General features: G+C 40.7%; 1 protein-coding gene across 2 annotated transcripts; it reads right to left on the bottom strand.

The window, feature by feature from the left end:
* Nucleotides 1-939: 939 nt before the first annotated feature.
* nr4a3 (nuclear receptor subfamily 4, group A, member 3) lies at nt 940-24,007 on the bottom strand. Of its 2 annotated transcripts, none has more exons than XM_079837732.1 (8): nt 23,695-24,007; nt 20,789-20,941; nt 16,030-16,868; nt 10,751-10,880; nt 9,702-9,865; nt 9,072-9,268; nt 5,006-5,184; nt 940-2,399 (listed from the first exon to the last, which is right to left on the bottom strand). In XM_079837732.1, the coding sequence occupies exons 3-8, from the start codon at nt 16,864-16,866 to the stop codon at nt 2,128-2,130; spliced, it is 1,779 nt and encodes a 592-aa protein (XP_079693858.1). In that variant the 5' UTR covers nt 16,867-16,868; nt 20,789-20,941; nt 23,695-24,007; the 3' UTR covers nt 940-2,127. The 2 variants fall into 2 exon arrangements, with proteins under 2 accessions (XP_079693858.1, XP_079693859.1); XM_079837733.1 differs by lacking the exon at nt 23,695-24,007 and adding an exon at nt 19,892-19,973 and having other exon boundaries at nt 20,789-20,935.
* Nucleotides 24,008-24,212: the final 205 nt, after the last annotated feature.

Below are 24,212 nucleotides of genomic sequence, written 5' to 3'. Positions count from 1 at the left end.
CACACACACACAGCTGTGTACATGAGTTTATGGCCAAGCCTTTTCTATCTATCTCTCTATTTAAAAAAAAAAAAAAGTATGTGTGTCTAGATACGTTTATGTGCATATATGTCCATGCATGCTGAGCTTTGCTTTCGACAATCCAAGACAAATTAGGAGGGTGATGGAGGAAGACAGAGAAAGAGCAGCCGTGTGTGCGAGTGCGCCTCTGCACCGAAATGTCACAACATGGATCGATGGGGCTTAACGAGGACCGTGGGCCTGATGTGGTCAAAATCCCCCAAAATGATCTGAATCCATCCCCCAGCTCAATCTCATGCCTGAAGCTCAATGCAAAGGGGACCTTGACCAGAATCCCCCCCCCCCATACACATATTAGGGTAGTTGATGGTATTAGACCGTAAGGATACCTGGCACGTCAATGCTTTTTGAACTTTACAAAGGGGGAGTCCCTCAGTCTCATCCTGAGTCCCAACAACAAACACAAGAGAAAAACACTTCTGACGCTTTTACACAGAGGTGAACAGAAAAACGACACTTCCACTCAAATAATCAGAAGTTTTTTTTTTTATGATTTCAAAGTGCTGAACAGAGCCTCCAGTGAACCAAAGAGAAAAAAAACTAAACAAACCAAAAGAGACATTGAAAAACATGTTTTTTTTTGTGTTTTTTTTCATGTTTCTTCTCCAAAAAACAATGCACAACTTGTACCACAAGATTTGAAAAAGCTATCAGATAAAAACACTTCAAAATATTAGTTTTGTATTGTGTATATATATATATATATATATATTTATATATTTATATAATTTGTACTTTCTCATCTGTTCAAACTGCTGCCGTATGATAAAGTAAGCGAGAACGCCCAGTCAGTATGTGTGTTCAAGCCCTTGTGGAGCCGGCAGTCTTTGCAAAATAAATACAAGCACAGGCGAGAAGGAGAAAACCATGCATATAATCCGTTTTTACTTTTTTTGTACATATAAAAGACATTTTGTCCTCCATATTAATAAATGGCAAAGACAGTATAAACATAGAAAAAGGAGCATGAACGTGGAATGTTTCATTCCTTCCATCTTCTCTCTGCACCTGCATCTCACCGGCCTTCTCTTATCCTCCTCTTCCTGTTTTTTAAGTGCTCAAAGCCCAATTCTACTCTTTTTAGTCTGTTATCCTAATGCTAAAATCCCTTGGTTTTTCTTCTTCTTCTTCATAATAATAATAATAATAATAAAAACTACAGTAATTTCAAGTCTGTGGAACTTCGTCATGAAAAAGTTAGTGCGCAGACTGGGCTAATTCATCTCAATTGAAACCGTTACCTTACAAGGCGAGTCTTAGTATTAAAATAATTTAGAGTTTGAAATAGGACTGGAACAAACACACACACACACTCTCTCGTTCTCCTCTCTCTCGTCGTTTACAATAGCACTTAGTAAATTGCACTTGTTTGCAGGTTTTTGGGGTGTGATCAACTGTGATTCTGGACATTAATGCACTCTGTCGTTCTGTCTGTGTGGCGAAGGCCTCCCTTAGAGACACTCCTACGTGTTTTCACACACACATCCACTTCGTTTCTGCCAATGACATGTTGATATGTCATAATCTGGCATCTGAAGCTGGCGTTTCGGATCCGCGCGTATGTGTGAAATGACAGTTTGCGTGCTCTTGTGTGTCTGTGAGTGTATGTTTGTGATGAACACAACTGCTGTCATTGAGGTGGATTGTGGTGGAACTTTTGGACCGCCTGCAAAGGAGCCGTAAAGTGTGCGTCCTCACACGCACGCACACACTTACACACATTCTCGCATCGTAATACTTCTCCCGATGTGCCACACTGAGCTATAGGCATCGCTCTCATTCCCAGTGCGTTAAGCCAAATAAGCTCAAACCCTGCCTCGTATCTACACTATCAGGCGCAGAGCAGAGATTAAAAGCGCTTATATGATTGGTTTCTCCTCAGACACGTTTGTTTCCTGTGAGGATTTGGGGACTCATGGGAAATCGAGTTCAGCATCACTGTTAGCTACTGGCTCTGTCCCTTCCCAGGGTGAGTTTATAGCCGCTGTGGGCGTGTCTGAGTGAGCTTGTGGGCGTGTCAGTGGTGTGCAAAAGTGGGCGTGGACATCAATAGGGCAAGGTGTCCAGAAACCTATCGATGAGTGGCGGGGGTGGGACCAGGTCCTCAAGCTTCAGGTAGAAGATCCTCTGTAAGCCTTGCGTACGCTGAGAACGAAGCTCCGCCCTCAAGCCCAGCACAGCTCCCACTGGGGGTGGGGCCTTGACAGTTGAAGCCACACCTCCTGCACAAACCGAGCTCAGATGATCTCGCAGGCAGCAGATTAGTTTGGACTGCAGTTCCTCCACTTTTTTGGGCTCCTTCAGACCAGGACATTGTTCTAAAACGAGAGGAAAGAGCGAGAAAGAGATTGAGTGCTTTTAAGTCCATTTAAGTTTAAAATGTTGCTACATCAGCACCACAGGAAAAAAAAACACACACACACCACACACACACATATCATACAGACACATGCCTTACTCTTTCGCTTTGTATTACAGAAGCAATATCTGTAGTTGGTTTAGGAATAGAGAACCATTTTTATTCCATTTTTGAAAAAGTACTGAAACCAAATGATTTTCCTGGCGTTTAGATCACTAAACATATTAAATGCCTCTGTGATTGATATGGATACATAATTACATATTACATTAAATTAAAATTAAATATTATTAATAACTATTATGATTCTCATCCCTAATCAGCAACCTAGTGAGACTCTCAACCACACTTCAAACCACTGTGTGTGTGTGTGTGTGTGTTCCAAATCTATGTCTAGAGCTGCTCCACTGTCACTGCATTCAGCCTACGTCCTCTCTCACTCTTGCTGTTTTTTTCCCTTGCTTTCTCTGTCTCTCCCTCTTTCCTGGGGGATGATCGATGGCACTCTTTCACCACAGACACTTTTAGAGGGTCGATAGACTGAGTGGAGGAGTGGAGAGAGGGAGAGAGAGAGCTAGAAAGAGAGCGAGAGGTGGGGACTAGAGCTCTGCTGAGTAGCACTCAATTCCTCTACAGAGTTAAGTGCTGCTCCATAGGGGCTAACAAACACACACACACACACACACACACACACACACACACACACACACACGTTCCTCTGTAGACTGTGGCAGAGAATAGGGAGAAAGGTTTGGTTTCCCACACTTAAGTTTTCTTGCAGTCTTTAAAATCAACATACTTTCTATTTACTTTCTTATTTTTATTGTGAATTATTCATTGGTGCATGTTATTCCAGGTTAAACAAATATTTGTCTTCGTAATCTTTAATCAAAGTGTAATATTTTGCATTTCCTCTGAAACGATTTTGCTTTTCCATTAGCGTCACCTTTTTTCTCATTAAATATGAAGTTTCAATGTTGCTTTACAGAGGCAAAAAGAATGTGATAATGAAATGTATTATCTTTTTTAGATTTCACATTGTTTGTTTTACCAAGCTGTGACTACTTTATTTGAAAAATCGGAATAATCGCAAAAACATTTTGGCAAATAAAGCAGCGTTTCATTTTCTTCTCTGAGCGAATTATTCATTTTCATGACTTTATATGAATTTATCTGAAAATCTGAATAATCCCAACATTTATAAAACTATCGTGTAATATTTTCTTCTCTAAGAGAATTATTCAGTCATGAGTAGCAGAATTTTATGCGAAAAATCGGAATATTGCAAAAACATTTTTGTGTTTCTATCCAATGATATATTAGGCTTGTTCGACTTCATGCAGCGATGCGCAGACCGATCAGCGGCTCACTTGAAGCAGTGCATGCCGGTTAGAAATTGTGTCCGACTTGAGACAGTGCCGACGCCACGTGACTGTGATGTATGTCACATCGAATGCACGAGCGCTGATGATGACACAGCTGTTCCACGATTGACAGCGAGCACGCGTGTTTTGTGTTTATTCTAAAACCTTCTTTTCCACTAATGCGCACAAATCGTTTTTTTATAACGGTAAAACCTCTTTTCATGTGGTCGTGAAGTTATATTGTCATGTTTATCAAAATAAAAATGATAAAAAACGTAGACCCCATTTCATTGATAGTGCAGGCTTCTATGTTGAACTTTATTCTTGTACAAACAGATGCTGTATTAAGCAGTACATAAAATATTGAATGAAAATGTCTTCTGAAACATCTGTGTATTTGACAAATATTGCATTTATTTCACTTCATCTGCGATAAAGTATGCAAACACAGCGCGAGCGTCACTACGGGAAGCAGAAAGTGTCCGACTTCACGTCTCTCTTTGCAGCTCCTCCCTGCCTGCCCGCGGCTACTCTCGATGATTGGTTGCATCCACCCGCAGCCGATGTCGAACACAGCTATTTTCTTCTCTGAGCGAATTAAGCCACATCACATGACTTTTGAGGCAAAGTCACATGACTTTTTTGAAACACAACTATGAATTTATTTCATAAACGTTTTTCCGTCATCATTTGTTTCTTAACAAAATAAAAAAAAATAGCATCTCTGTGTGTTTCCATTCAGCACTTTTTATGCAATATTCCAATTCTTTTCAGAATGTGCCCATGTTTCTGTACGTGCGGTGAAAGGTGTGTTGGTCTGTATATAGGTCGACCTGCTGTTTAGCCTCTGTGTTAATAATGCATGGTAAGACTCGAGCACCTGCTGACCCAAACACACACACCGTCCTACTTTGTCAACCAATAATCAACTAACTCCACCTGTGCTCATAGAGGAGAGGCACACACACCTCACACCATCTCTGTGTCTCTTCTGTGTGTGATTAATGGGGATTATTTCTGCTGCCCAGGTAAACCTAATCTCTGACAGCACCTGCCCCACACCTGTGATCACTGTGACGACTGCTAGCAGCCGGACAAAAGGGGTGTAAATATACAAAAACAAGGACGACAACAGGAAAAAGGAAACGGCATGAAGTAAATGTGTGTGTGAAATGGGTGTGTTTCTGAGGTGGTGTGGTACCTGTGAGCAGCACTAGGGCACACAAGCAGGAGAACGCAGGCATGTCAAGGTTGAGACCCTGCAGGTGAGCGCTAAAGTCTCGGATGGAGTCCAGCCATTCTCCGAAGCCACGTAGACACTGTAGCCGGTGCAGGACCAGGCCCGTGCAAAACACGAACTTCTCGTCCGCCAGCAAAGACCTGAGCAAAAGAGATGAGGAACTGTTGTTATTTATACTGCTTCAAGGTGCTGTTTGAAGCCACGAGTTCAGTTGCCACCTTTCATCTTTTAATTAATCGCCGTTCTTCTCATACCCTTCAGAACAGGTACCTGTTTCAATTTAGCGAGCCTCTAATTCTGTACGTAGCCACACACGCTATCAGAAAGCACACACAGCCTCTGCTGTGACACACGCTGATTATCACCTCTCTCTGATTCATGTGATGATGATCTGCGCTCTGATTGGCTGCTGAATCTGTGTTTAAGGCATACTGCACGGAAACAATTACCATAGCGACAAATGAAAGCCAGTACAGGGAAGAGCACATCAAAGATAGGAATGGACCTAATTATGCCAAGCTTTCCCAATTAAAGCTTTTAAAACATTCCTGAGATTATACTCTTTATTTCTCTCTCTCCCTCTCTCTCCCTCTCTCCTTTAGGGTTGGAGGCTTCTGGGTCAAAGAAGTAAAGTTTTATCTTCATGGTCTCACTGAATTCTCAAGAAGAACGTTTGTGTGTAATTGCAGCGAAACACCAAAAACACTCGCTCTCCACTCATCCAACGCTCTCTTCTTTTTCTTCTCCTTCTCCATCCACTCATCCTCTCTCTCTCTTCACTCTCAACCCTGCAATTTAGGAAGAAAAACTTCCTCTCTTTTTTTCCGTAGAGTGCTGGCTTCTGCTGCGTGAACTGTTCTTCATTAGTCTGCACGAAAACACACACTTGTATAGACGAGGAGAGGAGGAGTAATGGAAAGAGGATGAAGGGAAATACGGCAAGGAGGAATATTTGAGAGTCATCTTCCATGCTGCTTTTGAAGCCCAATGGGGTAAATAATCAAAATGTGTGCTTCATTAATGCAGTCTAATGGTTTTACGCCACTACACTTGAACGCATATGTACAGAACCCACAAACACGCTGCTGGTGATGTTATATTGGAAAGTGAGAATCACTTTACCCAGCCTATTCACTCCAGTAGAGCACTTGAAATGAGTACTATGAAGGGCTTTACGCTCTTGTGTGTGGGCGTCTGGAATACCCTACTACGTGAAGACTTACGTCGCTTTATTTTAAAGCGGAAAGTTACCTTAATAACAGCAGCAAAATGTATGCTTATAGCTCTTAAAGGAACTGTTCACCCAAAAATATATATTTAATTTTCTTTGTTCTTTGGGTGGGTGGGGGGGGGGGACTATCCCTTTAAGATGACATTGTGTTTTAAATTCAAACTTCTTTTAAGCATGATGTCTCTGTCACATTTCGTTAAAAACAAACAAAATTATCAGGTTAGTAAGGTTTTTAGACATTAATATTATTTTTTTTTAAATCTGTTTAAAAAAAATGCTGCTCTTTTGAACTTTCTATTCATCAAAGAATCCTGGAAAAATGTATCATGGTTTCCACAAAAATATTAAGTAGCACATGAGAAATGTTTCTTGAGCAGCAAATCAGCATATTAGAATGATTTCTGGAGGATCATGTGACACTGACGACTGGAGTAATGATGCTGAAAATTCAGCTTTGCCATTACATTTTAAAGTTCACATTTTAATATGTCATGGCACTGACATATTTAGGATATGAGATCTTAATATTTTAAATTGTAAAAAATATTTTACAATGTTCCTGTTTTAAATATATATATTTGTATCAAATAAATGCAGCCTTGGTGAGCACAACAGACTTCTTTCAAAAATGTTTTAAAATCGCAGGTAAGATAAATCACAAGTTTTAAAAAATGACCTCTTGTTGTACAATGAATCATGAGGATGCACCACCCAGGATCACATGATCATAAATGCGATATTACTTTCTTGCATGTAACACGGCCCTTCATGAAGGGTTCAAAAATGCCGTTTGCAATCAGTCCATTATCTACAGTGGCATAGAGAAAGAGGGAAAACAGGAAGTGAGCAAACACAGAACGAGTGAATGCTCCTCATTATTACAGAACAAAATTAACAACAGCACCCTTGAGGAGGGAAACGCACACATTCCTTTTACATTTGCGTCAGAGCGAGTCGGTCTCTTTGCCATCCATTCATTCATTAGCCTCAATGCGGCCACGTGGCGTAATATGTGCATGTGTGAGCCACATCAGATACCATTCTCTGGTGTGTTTTGGTGGTGTAGTCTATTTTCATCATGTGAGAACTGTGAACGTTTGTGAGCGGAAAATGTGCAAGTATTGTGAAGTCGCCACGCATTGTGAGCGCGTATCTTGTGAGTTTTCGAGTGTCCATGACGTAAGCCCGGATGAATCCCCCCACTTAAATGAGTCAGAACCCTTGTCTGCAGCTCCCTACTGAGGCTGTGACGCCACCACCCACTGCCCTCCCTCCCCGCACCTGCTCCTACACCATCAGAGAGGGAGAGAGAAACACAGAAAGAGCACCAGAGCTAGTTAAACAGGGAGCAGCTGAGCTGAGACAAAAATCCACTTCCTGTTAAAGCAACATCAGAATGTCACTGAGTCACTGAGACACATCCACACACGCACATTTCTACTTAAAGTCAAGAAACAACAGGTTACTTCAAGTTTGGATTCAAACTGTTTCGGCCTTTTGAATGAAACTGAGAAGCAACTTGATAATATGCAAGAGTTTGAGGTATACATGTAATATGAGTGATCATCAAAACAGAGCTGTTTCTGCCACAAATAATGTCTTGTGAGGGGTAGGTGTTTAAGCCGGGGTGTTAACCAATAAACTTAAATAAGTGAATTCCACAGGATCTTCCACACAGTGTCCATAGTAACCTTACAGTGCTGAATAGAGTGCAAGAACACACACTCGCGCTCACACACACACACACACTCATTGTTGCATAGGAAGTCACAATGTAACTAATAGCGACTGCAGCATATTACACAATATAAATCCTTACAGTGCCTGTGAATGACTTCTTTCACAGTCATAATGATACTTTACACCTCGATCTAATTTCTAAACCAGAAAGAAAATCCTAAGAGACTTATGCAACATCATTAACGGCAAGTCATAGAAAAGTCTGTCATAGTCTGACAGTTGCTATGATATATTATGAGTGTAAAGTCAGAGTGTAATTGCTATAACCGTTTCCTCCCACACCTGTAGCCATTCTGAAGAGAACTGAAAATGACTAATTAGGATATCATCACAGGCATACGGAGTATTTGCATGTGGGCTGGGCGATATAGCGAATATTAATGATATATTGTTGGTAATGTAATATTAAGCAACATTGTGACTATTTTGATGCACTATTTGGCATCTCTGATTAAAGCAAAAAAGCGATTAGAGTTAAGCTCATTCCTGTGCATCCGTTCAAACTGTTTGTTTCAACAAATTTCAGATTCATAACTCTGCTTCAGTGATTCGCTCGTGTCATCAGAAATGTCCACTGAACTCTCGATAGGAGATTTTTATATATTAAAATTTTAACTATTATATGTATGTGTGTGTGTGTGTGTGTATTTTTTACTTAAAACATTAGAATTATTTATTTTCTTCTGCAATTTAATAATTAATGCATCAGACATTTAAATAATAGCAATGACATTAAATATCATTCTTCCTATTTGTTTAGTGAACAGTAGAAAAGAAACTAGATTTGAATTGCAGTTTACTTCTTGCATAATACATTTTGAATCTACTTGGATAAAGTTTTAAGCAATATTAGGTAAATGCATAAATATTGAGAAATATACACAATATAATCAGAGTAAAAAAATACTGATATTTTTTTTGCTATATCGCCCAGCTCTACTGTTATGGATGTTTTAGTGTATGTTGAAATGTGCATACTTTTGAAGTCAGAGCCATACACTGGAAGTCTACATTAGAGGTATGAGTGATTTGAGATCGGTGTGTGTCTGCATGTACCTGTTGGCGAGGCGAAGCACAAAAAGCTCAAGGAAGGCAGAGTCAATGAGCAGGTTCTGGTCATCGTGGTGAAGCTCAGAGAATCCAGGCAGCCGTTCGGCCCAACAGCGCGTCACCTCCATGGAGCCGGTTAGCACTCTGTAGAACATCTGGATCTGCTGAGACTCAGATAGACCCACTGGCTCCACCGCACTGAACTACAGGAAGAGAGAGAGAGAGAAATAAACATTCCACACAAATCACAATCACTCATTTTAATGTCATACCAATGGATGGTGAACCCTCTGATTCATAACAACTACCATATAATGAACTAATCTTTGCATTTTTTAACCATTCAGGGAAAAGATGCTGGGTTTTATCCATCATGAGTGACCATTTCTTACAGTTCTAAATGACTTTTAAATGTGATTTTGAACAATTTTTTAAATCCAAATTTATTTACTGTCATTTATTGCAATAGACAAAAGTGTAAAAAAATGTAATGCTTTTTAGGAAAGTAAAATTAAATTAAATACAAATCGGGAATGGTTATATTGTTGTTTGTAATTTAATTATTCATGCATCCAGTGGTTAAATAATGGTTTCTGAAAATGAGCTTCAATTGATGCCAGGCCCACACTCAGGTACCTGACTGTAGTCTAGTTCTCGTGGTGTAGATTGGGAATAGGCCCGCACTAGTGCGTTCAGGAGGCTGAGGGGAGGTGATGGGGGCGAGGGCTCTGGCTGCAGGGGACTCTTTGGTTTAGACGGCAAGCGACCTCTCCTCCCCTTCAGGTTGTCTGTGCGCACCACTGTATCAAACAAACAAACAAACACACAGTTTAGACAATAAAAACAGTTAAAACATCAATAATTCAGATCATACAATGCAATTCCACAAACAGTGACAATGTATTTGAACACCTATACTTCATAATATTTTACACGTCTGTTTAGCAGTTTTTTAAAACTTCAAAAGTTTCTCTCCATCTTTTTCTATGCCTCTCAACAATGCTTGACTGACCAGTAGGGGGCAGTTTAAAGCTGCACGATTGTAGGTCTTGGAGGGAACTGGGTGAGCGAAAGTGAGAGATAACAAGAACAATGTATGTCTGTCCTAATCACCGGCCGAGGTGGATAAGATGATCTAGGTGTGATCTTTTTAAATCAGATGGTATTCATGCTTACATTCTACTAGAATTAAATTTCCCCATGAACACACGTGCTTGTGACTGTCCTGTGTGTTGTGTTATTACCGGCTGTGAAGCTGCTGATATGCTGTGATTGCAGAGGCGAAGCACTGCGGGTAAACATCTCCATTATAGTTTAATTCATGCATTCATACTAACCAACCAAACCAGCTCCGAGCCAAATCTGTATTAATCCACGCTGCTTCTTGAGCGTAGTGTGTGTATCTGCAGGTTTTAAGTCATTAAGATAAAGAGTGTCTATCTCCTCTGCATCAGTCTCTAACCAGAGGTCCAGCCGAGGTCATATGCATCGGGGCCTATTGTGTGATAATTGGCTTGAGTGGCTTGGCCAGACACATATTATAGGTAGGTGTGTGTGTGTGTGTGTGTGTGTGTGTGTGTGTGTGTGTGTGTGTGTGTGTGTGTGTGTGTGTGTGTGTGTGTGTGTGTGTGTGTGTGTGTGTGTGTGTGTGTGTGTGTGTGTGTGTGTGTGTGTGTGTCTGTTACCTTCTTTCACCATGCCTACACTGAGACACTTCTGGAAGCGGCAGTACTGGCAGCGATTTCTTCTCCTTTTGTCCACAGGGCAGTTTTTACTGGCCAAACACACGTACTTCGCATTCTTCTGCACCGTCCTCTGCAGCCACCGACAATAAAAAGAGAAAAAGGAGAGAGAGAAGAAAACAATAAGCTAACAGGTCTAAACATTTCATTTATTTAATTTGATCCCATTTTGGCTAAGAATTAAAAAGGAAGCTTGCAGGTCAGATTTTAATTACAATGTGAAAAAGCGCCAGCTCCATCAGGATAATTAGATAAAATTAATTTCCCAACATGCCTTGCCTGCAGGAGGGACAATTTTATTAGCGCAAGCCACTGACAATGAAGATCAGTGCAAAGCGTGCTGAGGCCGCTCCCGCGAGACATCCCGCGCCGCATGATAAAATTGTTTGTGAAACTCGCGGGTCAGCTCACGGCACCTCGGGGTTTTGGCGGATCGTGCCTCTGCAATAACCCCCCCTGGAGTTGTTTTCTCCTCGGCTGGATATGCACGATTATTACTGACCTTATTAAAATAAAATAAAAATGATCTGCGAGCACTCCCGCCGCTAAAAACCGTTGAAAAGAGGAAAAAGACTTAACACAAGCTTCAGGTTCAGACATTAAGTGCACGTGCTACTGCTGAGCCAAAAGATTTAGCACTTGCGTGAGACCAGTAAGTTCTGCGGTAATTTAGGTAATATCCAAAACAAACAAAAACAATGGTTTAACAAGCTACAACCGCGGTCAATTTAGTACTAAAAACGTACATCAACAATGCTGGTTTCATTGTCAGGCATGCCATTAACAAGGCTGCTAGTAGTTAAAACTGTAGTGGGAAACATAGCCTTCATGATGGCCATCTATGAATCTTTTATCTTTTTTTTTTTTTTTTTAAAGCTTACAGTTTAATACTATCTTTGTGTTTCAAGTGACTAGTGGCCCACTCAAGTTTTTGGTCATTTATTTTTCAGTTTAATCTGACTTAAATGTTTTGTTTTGTATTAAAACACTTTCAATAAAAACTATAAAGAACCATCATAAAACACGCAGCTGTTTCCAACAGGTGTACATGAAATCAATTAAACCACCTGCTTTTCCCAGGAAGTTGGAATTTTACCGTCAGGTGAAGCTAAAACACCCACCCACCCACACACACACACGTTATCCATGTGATTTGCACGGTTTCTTATATTTCACTTAAATTGAACATAAAACTACCACAGCGGTGTAGTAGAGTGGACTAATCTCCCAGTGGGCACACAAATACACTTGTTAGCTTGGGGAGTCTACTCGGTTACAGCTAGATTCACACTGATTCAGTATGACTTGATTAGAATACAACCTGTGGAGCACATCATCTCAAAAACACCCTGGGCTTAGTCGGAAAAAATGCAGCCACCTCGTCGTTTCCCTCTGAACCACATGCACGAGTTATGTGTGTGCAACTCCGTTCTATACTTCATAGCCGGTTCAGACTGTGACAGATTCTGTCTGTCGGTCACAGTCAGTGTACAGTGCTCAAAACAAAGGGTTTATTGCTACAGGACCTCGCTAGATGAATAGACATCTCATGATGTTCATAAAAGTAGATACACGGCTGTACATATGACGGCCATTAAGGGACAGAAACATCTTCTGTGTGTGTATGCATGTGTATTTGTGTTTATTTATGCTCTAAACGATGTCACAGTGCAAAATTGTCACGGTTACAATAGGTTTCAGACTTCACTTTTCAATGGGATAGCTGAGGTTATTGTAACTTTTATAAATATCGATCTCTCCCCACAAACAAATGGCACACAACAACACCTTTATATATAAAGGTTCCAAAAGGAGCTTTTCACAGCAATGCCACAGAAGAACCATTTTGTCTTAACATTAAGAACATTTTATTATTCAGAAGGACCGTTTTCCACTATAAAGAAAATGTTGTGCATTGAAAAGGTTCCTTGGATGTGATTCTTCATGGAACCAAACATGCCAATGCAGAGTTTGACAAGTGAAAAACCTACTATTACTGTCTAACTCGAATCATTCTCTCATGCAAGCACAAATATACAAACGCACACACACACTGAGCTGTGGTCCAGTGCACAGCAGGGTCCGTAGGGTCGGTAAAGACAAGCAGTTGTGGATTCATGACATGTAACATGTGCTAATGGCCCTGTCGCACATTAAAACCCCTTAGGGAACATATATCCCCCTCTCCTCGTCCTTTCCTCCCCTAATCAGAGATGATCAGACTATCTTCTCTGGCCCTCTCCTCTGGGTGTGTAATTAGACGTGTGTGTATGGCTGTTCAATGGGAGAGGTGGAACTGGGTCATCATTAATTGGTTAAGTATGTGTGTCTTCGTGTATTGCGCACTTAGACTGTATTAGAAGACATTTTAGTGTGTTTATTATTCAGCAATGCCATAATGCCGGCACAAATGCACATCTGTCTTTGTTGCAACTGATTTAATAAATGCAATGAGTTCTAATTCAGTTACTAGCAGTTAAGAGCTGTTCAACTTTTATTCCAGTGAAGCGGGTTGAGTGTGGAGGTTTTGTGAATGAGCGAGCCTGTGCTGACCCTCCATTAGGTAAATATTCTGACTAAATATTCTCACTCGGAGGACGTTATGAGTCAGAGAGCAAATTACAAACCAAATAAATGGTGTGAAAATAAGTGAGCAAGAGAGAGAAAAGATTTTGCGCGCTGAAATTTTCCAATTATTACTGTTTTTCATTGTGAAACAGCAGAACAGTGTGTATTCAGATGTAAAGTAGAACCATAAGTGAAATAATTTAGTGGCTGTTAAATGAACAAAACTACAGCCAGGGGACAAATCTGAATAATTTTAGTGGTTAAATGTATCCACACTCCATTAAAAAAAAATTCTTAAAAACTAATGTACTAGAAATCAATGTGCATAAAATACCTATTGTGTAAAAACACATTTATGAGAATAAAAAAAAAGGGAGTTAGCAGTTTGACAAAAGCTATACACTGCCACACAATGCACCAGCTTGCATTAAAATTCACCTGCTAATATTTATATTGTGAGTTAATGAGTTGCCTGAGATAATTAAATGGCGAGTGTGTTTTGTGAGTTAGGGGTGACGCCTGTGTGAATGCATAAAAAATAAGTATGCTGATCGTCTAAGACTTGCCAATGTGCATATGTCATTGTTTGTGGATGTCATTTGTGTGTGTGCCAGTGTTGCAGTAATAGCTACAAAGCCTCAGGCTTACCAACCCCTGCTTTTATTAATTACTAAATAAAAACTAATTGTGAAACTAATTGAAAAGAGGCATAATTTATTTCTGCACCAGACCACAGGCCATTTTCAATTATTTCAGCTCTGCCACTCTCGCTCCTTCACTTTCATTGTCAGTCTTTCAGCAAAGTCTCTGTATATTTTAAGTCTTCTCGCTATTTCTGTAATATTAACCTAAGCAAATTAAAAAGAATACTTACCCCAAAATGTGAAATAAATGTGAAATATGTTAAATCCAATGTAACTATTAAATTGAATCCCAATTGAAACGTTCTATGCTAAAGACTATCCTCAGTGTGTGTGTGTGTGTGTGTGTGTGTGTGTATGTGTGTGTTTCTGGCTACAGCTCCAAGCTGCTATATTTTAAGTGCGCGCCGCTGTCACACCTCTAACTGGTCACCGAGGGAAACGACCCTCACAGACGCCGTGGCAACCGCCGCTCAGACGATTTGTGAGAGCACTCAAAGACACACACACACACACATTTTACACTCAGTACACACAAGCCAATGCTTTCATGAAAAGGCTGAGCAAACCTGTCACAGTCGTGCCTCTGAAACTGAAACTAAACAATCTTTCAGTTTTTGTGCACAGATTATTTTCTATACAGCTTCTTGTATGTCGTATAGACCATATCCCAACCCCCTCTTCAAAACGAAAGAACAAAAACACACACAGCTCGCTGAAGAATCGCTATTCACATAGTGGGCTTTAACCTTGGTTCAAACGCCTGCAGAGTGCGTTACAATGGTTGGTTAACCCTGAGCCTCACACTCAGAGAATGAGGTGCGATCGGTGTAGAGCCGCGTGAGGCTCTTCAGCCAAGAGCTCCTTTCAAAGCAAAAACAAAACTAATGACCACTAATGAATACACAATTAACAAACACTACCCTGGCCACACTGCCACATAAGAGACAGAAAAAAACAGCAACACCGAGTGACACACACTGTACAATAAAGCGCAAGTACAACCCTCTTACACTCAATTTAATGACAGACACACTCAAATACACAATGAGGCATGCTATTCAAATTAAACACACACAGAGGAACACGTATCAATCAACATAACTGAAAAAACCCACTTCAGCGGCTACAATACTACAACCATGTGCAATACTAAGAAAAAATTGAAAGCATTATGGGAAATCCAAATGAGAGATTTCCTAACTGGCAAGTATTTCCTGTCAGTTTCAACTGACCTCAGCGTGTTCATTTCTTTTACTAGTTTATTTCTCTGTGATTTAAAGGGATAGTTCACCCAAAAAGAGATATCTTGAAGAATTATTTTTGTCCATACGGTGATAGTCAGTGGGGTCTAAAGCAGTGGTTCTCAACCAAGGGGCTGGGGCCCAGTAGGAGGCCTCAGCAAACTTCAAAAGGGGCCACAGCTTAAAAGTATTTCAATGAATAAGTTATTATTAATATATTAACTCTAATTTAAATTAAAATGCTAAAAAAAAAGAAGATAAAATCGTAATTTTAACTTTTTTTACCCCTCAATAACTACCGTTCTTGGAACTTCTGGAATAAATCCCAGTTTAAGTTAATAAAACAAGTTTGAAAGCAAGCGGTTTTGTCATAATTACAGCAGAAATTACAACAGAAAATGTCTTATAACCCTACTAAAAAAAAATTTGAATTTTTTTTTTTTTTTTTTTAAATATCTTCTTTTGTGTTCCAGGGGAAAAGAAAGTTACAGCCTGAGGGTGGGTTAATGTTGGGGTTAACTATACCTTTAAAGTACACGTGAGTCAGTTATTCTGCAGTGGAATCCTCCTGTTTGCATTAAACAGAACTTGTTGTATGATTCTTTAAGTGATAGTGTGTGTCATTAAGGATTATTATGCATTTGTAATGGCATACTTGTGTAAATAGTAGTGACAATGATGGAACTTGGGTGCGTCCGTATTTGATCTGGTCGAGAGTTATCATAAGAAAACGAAAGGCCGCTGCCCTGCAGAGATGCTGAACTCTTACCTTAAAAAAGCCTTTGCAGCCCTCACAGGTGCGCACGCCATAGTGCTGACAGGCTGCGTTGTCTCCGCACACCGCACAGGTACCCTCTCCGGAGCTGGTGCGACCGGGCGGCGATGGCAAACTCTCTCCCAGAAGTGGCGGGCACGGGCCCATGCCCAGAGAGCGGAACGCCAGGCCTCCCGGCTTACCCATGTTCAGCGGGTACATGTGCGAGTGCGTATGGGAGTGCACGTGGGAGTGTGTGTGCGTGTCCAGGCTAGGTGGCACATGTGAAGACGAAGAGGACGACGGAGAGCGTTCAGGGCGCAGCGGAAGGCCAAGGGGGTTGTCGTAGCCACTGGTGGATGGTGGGGCCGTCTGCTCGTAGAAATGAGTGAAGCGAGGGCTCTTCAGTGGGCCTTCAATCAAGCAGGGCTGGGGAACAGGGGGAAGACTGTGTTCATCCCACAAGAAAGAGCTGCTGGGTGGCCCGGGGTGAAGCGGCGTGGGGGGCGTTGAAGGGGGAGACTGCTTAAAGTACATGGAGCTTCCAGCTATTGCTTCGTCGGATGGTGCCATGGGTGGGTAAGGTTCCTCCTCCTTCTTGATGATAGGGCGTTGAGGAGGGAGTTGATACAGACAGGAAGGTTTCGGCTCAAAGCCGCCCTCCACAAACACATTAAAACTGGGCAGGGAAGTAGTGGCGGCCGCCGCCGAAATCTCCCCCCCACCGAGCTCACACTTCGTGTAGTCTGTGGCCATGAGGTCAGCGCTGTAGTCACCATGGTAACCAAAGGACTGGGCGGAGTAGCTGGACCCATGAGGTGCAGGGCCGTACTGGGCCTGAACGCAGGGCATGTCTACAGAGACGGGGAGAGAGGGAGAGAAAAACGAGAAAGAGACTTAATGACTATCATATTGCCTTTTGGCTGAACTTTGCCTTCAGGTGTGCAGAGGATGTGATGTCAAACATGGCATTTCAGTACTATTCTGTTAGTACCAAGTTAGTAGATAAACCATTCCTGGAAACTTGGGTTAGGCCGTGAGCTGGTGGGCACACATGCAAAAAAAGTAAAAATGCACGCCTCATTCCTGGCCTGGATTCTCACTTGTTAGAAAGAGCACAATAAAACATCTTCTGAATTAAAAATCATTATTCACTTACACTTGTATTGTATGATTTTTTTCTCTCAGTGGAACCCAAAATAATTTTCAGTACATCTTATTTTATTTCTTTATTTTCAATACAATGAAAGTTACTGAGGCTTGGAACAACATAAGGGTCAGTAAATGATTACAGAACGATCCTTTCTGGGTCTGGTGAACTCTCATTAATAACGATCATAATTATTAAAATATGTCCTTAATCTCAGTAGTTTTTTTCTGGATTTGAATTGCATGCTCTTGTCAGCAAACACTGTCCAACCAAACATACACTTAACTCACAAATCATTCTTTTATTATCCATCAAAAGTCGTTACATTTCGCTCACTTGGCATAATAAATGCACAGATGTAAACATGGAAACTGCACAAAACAATGTGCACATCGTGGTCAGTCAGACAGAAAGAAAAAGATGCTTTCAAAACATAACGCATAAAAGTTAACCAAAACGATTTTATATAAATATTCATGATCGTTTTAATTAAATGTGCACCAAGCACCTGTTGAAATAACATGGTCTTATCAAAACCCACGAGGACCTCCCTTGTTTCTGTTCATCCTCAGCCAGCTTTGCGCTCCAGGAAAACCATATTGCCAGCGCGCGCTCTCAAAGTTATATAACCTACAACTGTGCGCCTTGACACAGCTGTTTAAGTGCGTCTGTGCAGTTACCTGAGTCCGTGAGGAGATGTGTGTGCGTGTCCTTTGTTTGCTTATTTTCCCTAGGTGGGGAAGTGTAAACAGACCCGACGTCGGATTGACGCTGTCGTATAGTAACTCCGTAATGCTTGTGCCTCCAACACGTCATGTGTGTTTAGTAAAATCAGGAGGCTTATCAATTATGAACGCCTCTTTACCTGTGATGACTCGGACCGGTGCGCGCGCGTTCCATTTCCTACGCAGTTCGCTGGCTATGCATACAAACGCTTGTGGCATAGGCTAGGCTACAGCATCATGGATAGCCTAACAGTGAGTTTAGACATTTCTGTCACACCACTGGATGCAAAGGATAATGCATTGCACATGAACAAACAGGGCTAAGGCTACCTAAAAATAAAATAAAATAAAATGATCCAACTTTCCCTTTTCTGGGAATTGATTGCCAGCTTGTATTAAAGTTTTGTTTACTTTTATTTAAAGTAACAACAAACGTATTCTTTATTAGCCGCCTCACTTTAAATAGTAATTCTAGTAATAATAACTCATGTTGCTGTTACATTTGTATATGAACCTGCTCAGTTTGGATGTCAAGAGAAAGCTGATCGTTTACAGCTAAATGAAATAAAAAATCTACATTATGTTCAGTGTACAAATTATGAAATGACTTGCATGGGTGTAAAGTGAAATGAATTTCTGTTACATTTTGGGTATCCTAGGGTGTTCAACTGGTTGATCTCGCGCGCAACCCAAATAGTCTTTTAGCGCCCCTAGTGCACATAACCATCAACTATATTATATACGTTTTAAACTAAATTGATTTTTGTGTAAATCTATAATAACGTGATTAAATACTGCCAGTATTTCTGTTTAATCCATGCCATACCTCAACTTATAATATCCCCCATTCACAACTTGACACAGTGTAGGCTATAGGAGAAGAGTGCGTAGCCTATAAGGTGCGACCCCTTCATCGTCATGGATACTGACTGAGGAATGAATGGTTTGAGGTCAATCTGTCTCGCGCTGGATGGAGCATTGCAAGAAACGAGTCAAACTTTCTTACACCACTGACATCACACAGAAAAAAAAATCTCTTTCTAACGTGCGCTTGAAATAGGCCTACACATTTTCTTCCCAAGGCAATTGATTTACCGGACCAGGGGTGCGTTTCCCAAAACCATAGTTGCTAACCTGTTAGCAACTTAGGTCGTTGGCAATGGGAAATTGCATTGCAACCACCAAAGTTGCTAACTTAGTTAGCAACTATGGTTTTGGGAAACGCACCCCAGTATAGGCATATAAGCAGTGTCATTCTCGTTTTACACTTGCAATTAAAATAATAATAATAATAATAATAATAATAATAATAATAATATGATTCCCCTAAGTCAAAAATACGTCAGCCTGTGATATAGCCTAAGCAAAGGTCGATTATGCTGATAAACTTGCTTTTAAGTTTTTTTTTTTAATTGTTTTATTTATTTTGAAGATCGTGTTAAATATGGCAGTTAGCCAATCAAGCTTTGGGTGTCTTTTTGACACACTTACGGTCAGCTCAAATTATGTAAGACTAGACAAATCCGTACATACACACACACACACACACACACACACACACACACACACACACACACACACACACACACACACACACACAAAACAGTCACTTTCTGTCTGACTCTTTCTCTTGTGTGTATCCGTTTATGGTTAGTTTGTGCACGTGCAAACCCCACAGCACGTCGATCCCCTACCTCAGCTCCACATTTCACCATGACACGGATAATAAAAATGGAAACGCAGCCAACATAACGTAAAAAGTCCAAATATTAAAAAGGTCTAGACCACATAAAGTCATACTGAAACGATGCTTTACAGCTCTAGTTAGTGAGTGAGTGAGAGAGAGAGTGTGTGTGTGTGTGTGTGTGTGTGTGTGTGTGTGTGTGTGTGTGTGTGTGTGTGTGTGTGTGTGTGTGTGTGTGTTTGCACCAGACAGCCTCACACAAATACACACGCAGCAGGCTTATTGAAAGCGCTTGAGAGGGATGAAACAGTTTCTAACCTCGAGGTGTGCATTTTAGATGGACAAAATGCAGCTGTTCCAATAACTGTGATCGCTTGTTCATTGTCAGAGTGCCATAGATCTAACAAACAAAAAATCAACGACATAAAAAAATAAATAAATGCACATGACACGCTAACCAGAATTTGCTCTTGAAGCAAAGAAGCATCAGTAGGCAGCACAAATACATTTGCGCAAACTTTCACTTTCTATACTCTAAGGCAAACAGTGCTAACAGCTGCACACGAGGTTGCTTTGACCATGAAGAAGAGTGTGTTGTGAGACTATTGGTAGGGTACAAATAGCCTATAAAATGAAAGCTATAGGCCTAATATAGATTGCGCTCGTTTCATGGAACGCAAGTGCATGATGCCTTATCTGCCATATAAATATCCAACCATCTCGACTCATGTTTTAAAAAAAGAATTAAATGCAATTTGATGAGAAATCTTGTATTGAGAAACGACAATGCCTTTAAAAATCAGTTATTGGCCCGGTTATTTGCATTTATTTCCGAAAACACAAACCAGCTCTCAAGAAAAATAGTTTAAACTACACCACATCAAAACTAGTGATTATAGCTTTAATTATACAGACAGAACAGTTTTAATATAGGCCTAATAATAGCAGGTATAGCTACAAAAGCATATCACTGAGATTTCCAAGTTTCCAAAGTATAAAACAAACCATATAACAGCACGTTCATGTAGGGTATTCAAAATTATAGCAAAAAACTTATTGAAATCTTACAAGTCAGTTTACATTGAGTAAATGTGATGTTCTTAAAACTAGACATGTATGTAGCTTAATATAAAAAGTTTAAATATGCAAAACACAGTTTGGAAAAGCTCTCCAGAGTGGAGAGATTTTTTTTACAGACACTTGTGGTAGGCCTACCTGAATGGCCTCTTGCTCGGTGAATCGTGGTCGGTTTCTCGGCTGGAGGCTGCACGCGTCTGGGGTTCGAGGCTGCTTCAGCACACGCGGCGGGTGAGGTATCCGGTAACCGGGACTCAGACCTGGGCTGCAGGCGCTCTTCCGAACCGGTGTCTGGAATCGGGAACACAGAATGATTTAGTTCTCAACGACAAAAATAGAGACATAGCCTACTCAAACTTTTCTGATAGTGTAGATTACCCGAGTTAAATTTATTTTCAAATTATTTACGCTTTAAATACGAGTGTGCAAGCCAATAAACAAGAGTTAAAGGTTAAAAGAGCGTTCAGGCTCCACCAGTTTTTTTTTTTACTAGCCTATATAATCAAACCCTTTAAACATTTGCCTGCAAAAAGTAAAACAGATGCATTAGGTCATACAAATTCGTTTACTGGTAATTTGTATATTTTTCTTAAATCAGAAAATCACACTCAACATAATCAAATGCCCACAGCATTAATTTGTCAATTCTATTCACAAATGGTAAAATATTAGGTTACTTCAACAGAAAAAAGTTGTAGATACTTGTTTGTTTTTTTTGCCGACAGAAATAATAAAATAAAACGTTGACAACGATGCAATCACAGCCTTTGGAAACAAACCAACATTAATCAAAAAAAGAAAAACCAAAGTACAAACAAAATTGGACAAAAACGAAAAACACTCGATGAAAAAAAACACAAAGTGAAAAAATGCATTCAAGTCGAAAGGAAATACATTGTTTAAGCACAAAAAAACAAGAACAAAATCTCACACATGCATGCAATCTATAACGGAATATTTATTTTTTTCCTTCTGGTGCTGCATTCGAGCATGAAGATAGAACAGTTCTAGGCGTCTAATACAATATTTTGTCATGCAGTTTTTGTTTTGTTCCATTGGCTCAAAATAAAGGCAATGTCGGTGACAGTTGGACAATATTCACCTGTGCACTTCACTCACCGAAGTCTGACTATCCCCGTCTTCGGTCAAATAAAACCCGAGCGCGCCACCGAAGAGTTTTTAAAAGCGACTAGCGCCCCCTCCCTGACAGAGGCGCGCTCACACAAAGCCAGCCCTCGAAATGAGCACCGTCTTTCTCGTCCCTCAAACTGCCAAAATAAAAACCCAGAAACATTCATGTTTTGGGAATATTAAAACAGCAGGCGCTAATTTATGGTTTAATTGACAACTGTAGCCAGGAATGAAACAGGCCAACAACAAAAAAAAAGACAATTTTGTGTGGCCTCATAAATAAGCTATTTTATTTCAAACATATATCCTACTATGAAGCTGGCAGCTTTCTGTAGACTTTATTATGTTTGTTTTTGAGTTCAACCCTTTGTCCTTCTGAGGTTAGGTTATGTGTGATTTTGACAGAGCGCGTTTCAGTGTGTACGCATGGAGCCGCCGGTCCGCTTGTGCCCCGGTAACCTAGAGAACCGCGAGAGAGCACTGAAGCACGCGCTTTGTAGAGGCGCTCCGTTCTGCGTTCAATAAGCGCGCGAGATAGAGGCTTTCCAGCAAACACACAAAGAAAGGGAGAGAGTGGAGATAAAGGGATGGGGGAGAAAAAAAACAAGTACAGTAAATTAGCTTGGAGAACGGGGTTTGACACCCGACGGGGACAGAGACCTGAGGGAAAGAGACAGAGCCTTTACCAGGCTATGTACTCTGTGACCCGATCTCGCGTGCTCTTGAATAAACTTTAGTACAACTCACTTGGATCACTTCTCTGATCAATACAAGGCTATTGGCGTATCATACACCTCCTGGGGGCGGTTCTGTCACCACTCTCACTATTCTGGCATGTAGGCTATAGCCTACTGCCAATGAAATAAACAGCCTATAGCTTATTACCAAGTTTTACGTTTTCACTAATGTTTTTAAAGGTGTGCCCATAAATAAGGGTCATTGCAGCATGTGCTTTGATTCTTACTGCTCTGAAATTCACACCACAAACTACAGTGAAAGAAAGCACAACAAGAGCGTGTTTCTTATGTGTATCGGTTTTTTTTACAATCACAATTACCAAACATAAGATTGTAAACACCACACAGACACTCCCAATATACTCAGTCACATTGTATAAACTCAGTCATGTTGTTTGTTCAGAAATGACAGATTTAAGGTCTTCCACTAACTTTACAAATGTGTTGACTCAAAGCAGACTCTTTCGAGAGCTATAGAGTGCACGAATGGTAAATATAAAAGTTATTTGTGACGACATCATAAATGTTTATATTTGATTACTGTGCAAATGTGGATTTCACTGTGTAGCCTATATTCGCGGGCGGTCCTTAGGCTATAGCCTAGCTTCAAGACAGAATGAATGAAGCTCGACGTCTAGTCATCTAATTGAAACGTGGCAAAACAATATTAACGAGACTCTATATCAAATAACTGAAGGTATTCTTAACGCGGATACTACTACAAAAGAATGAATAAACATTCGCACAATATTAAGTCACGCTTTTAAGATACGCGGAGCGCGCGACACTCACTCCGTCTACTGGGCGCATCTCACGAGACTCTCTGCCGGCCCCGCGCGAGCTCACAGCGGTTTCACCGGGGTGAGGAAGAGGCATCCCATTTCCATGACAACCTGAGAGAATATTATAGGCTTCGTTTCGCAAATTAAATTCGGATTCACTCCATCCATCTACAATGACATCGCACAGAACACAGAGTTTATATTTACGCGGTGGGGGATCGAACATTCAACAGGTCCGCACCAGAAAGTTGTCTATAACATAATGCCATGCAGAAATATACGAATGGAGACCGCAATACAAATGACACATCACAGCCAAAGCATGTTTCAAGTCATTTTACATTTTTACATTCGCTTGTTCTATGAAGAGTATTAAATTAAAATTCCCACTTACTTGATTTCTGTTGAGGTTCCGTCTTTACATGTGTTTGTAAAGCCCTAATAATTCCTTGTGCATATCCAACAGAAATTTGTAAAAACTGAAAATAGTGGCTGAATGGAAGTTGGCTTTAAAGTCGCAAAAGTTGATGGATTTTCATTTAAAAAATATTATTTGACTTATTTTCCTCTTAGCTAAGAAGAAAAAAGTACTCCGTGGTTCTGTCAGCTCCACTATAACAGAGTCGGTGTTAGTAACGGAGAGGATGCGCTGAGCTTAAGTTGCAATGTGCCTTTGTTTATGTGGCGCGCTGAACGAGAGAAAGTCTAATAGCACATTTATGTGTGTGCCTCTACATAGCCAGCCTGGAATGCGCTACGTCAATGTGACGCCATGGGAGAGGTGACGTCGAGCCTGCTTGCACTAGAGCTCCCCCAACCTCTCGCTGGTACAGTATACACATAGGCTTAGCTGTACAGTCCATGCCAGGAGAGAGCGAGCGAGCGAGAGAGAGAGAGAGGTAAACGGGTAGT

The sequence above is a fragment of the Gobio gobio genome (genome assembly GCF_949357685.1).
Source record: "Gobio gobio genome assembly, chromosome: 15".
NCBI lineage: Eukaryota > Metazoa > Chordata > Actinopteri > Cypriniformes > Gobionidae > Gobio > Gobio gobio.
Note: the sequence above shows the minus strand (reverse complement) of the source record. Positions and strands in the feature narration are given on the sequence as shown.

Coding starts and splice junctions, on each gene's coding strand:
- nr4a3 (XM_079837733.1), bottom strand. CDS start 19,955: ATGAACAAGCGATCACAGTTATTGGAACAGCTGCATTTTGTCCATCTA. Junction 16,869..19,891: donor TCTAAAATGCACACCTCGAG/GTTAGAAACTGT, acceptor CCGTCTCTGTAG/ACATGCCCTGCGTTCAGGCC. Junction 2,400..5,005: donor TGCCCTAGTGCTGCTCACAG/GTACCACACCAC, acceptor CTCTCGTTTTAG/AACAATGTCCTGGTCTGAAG.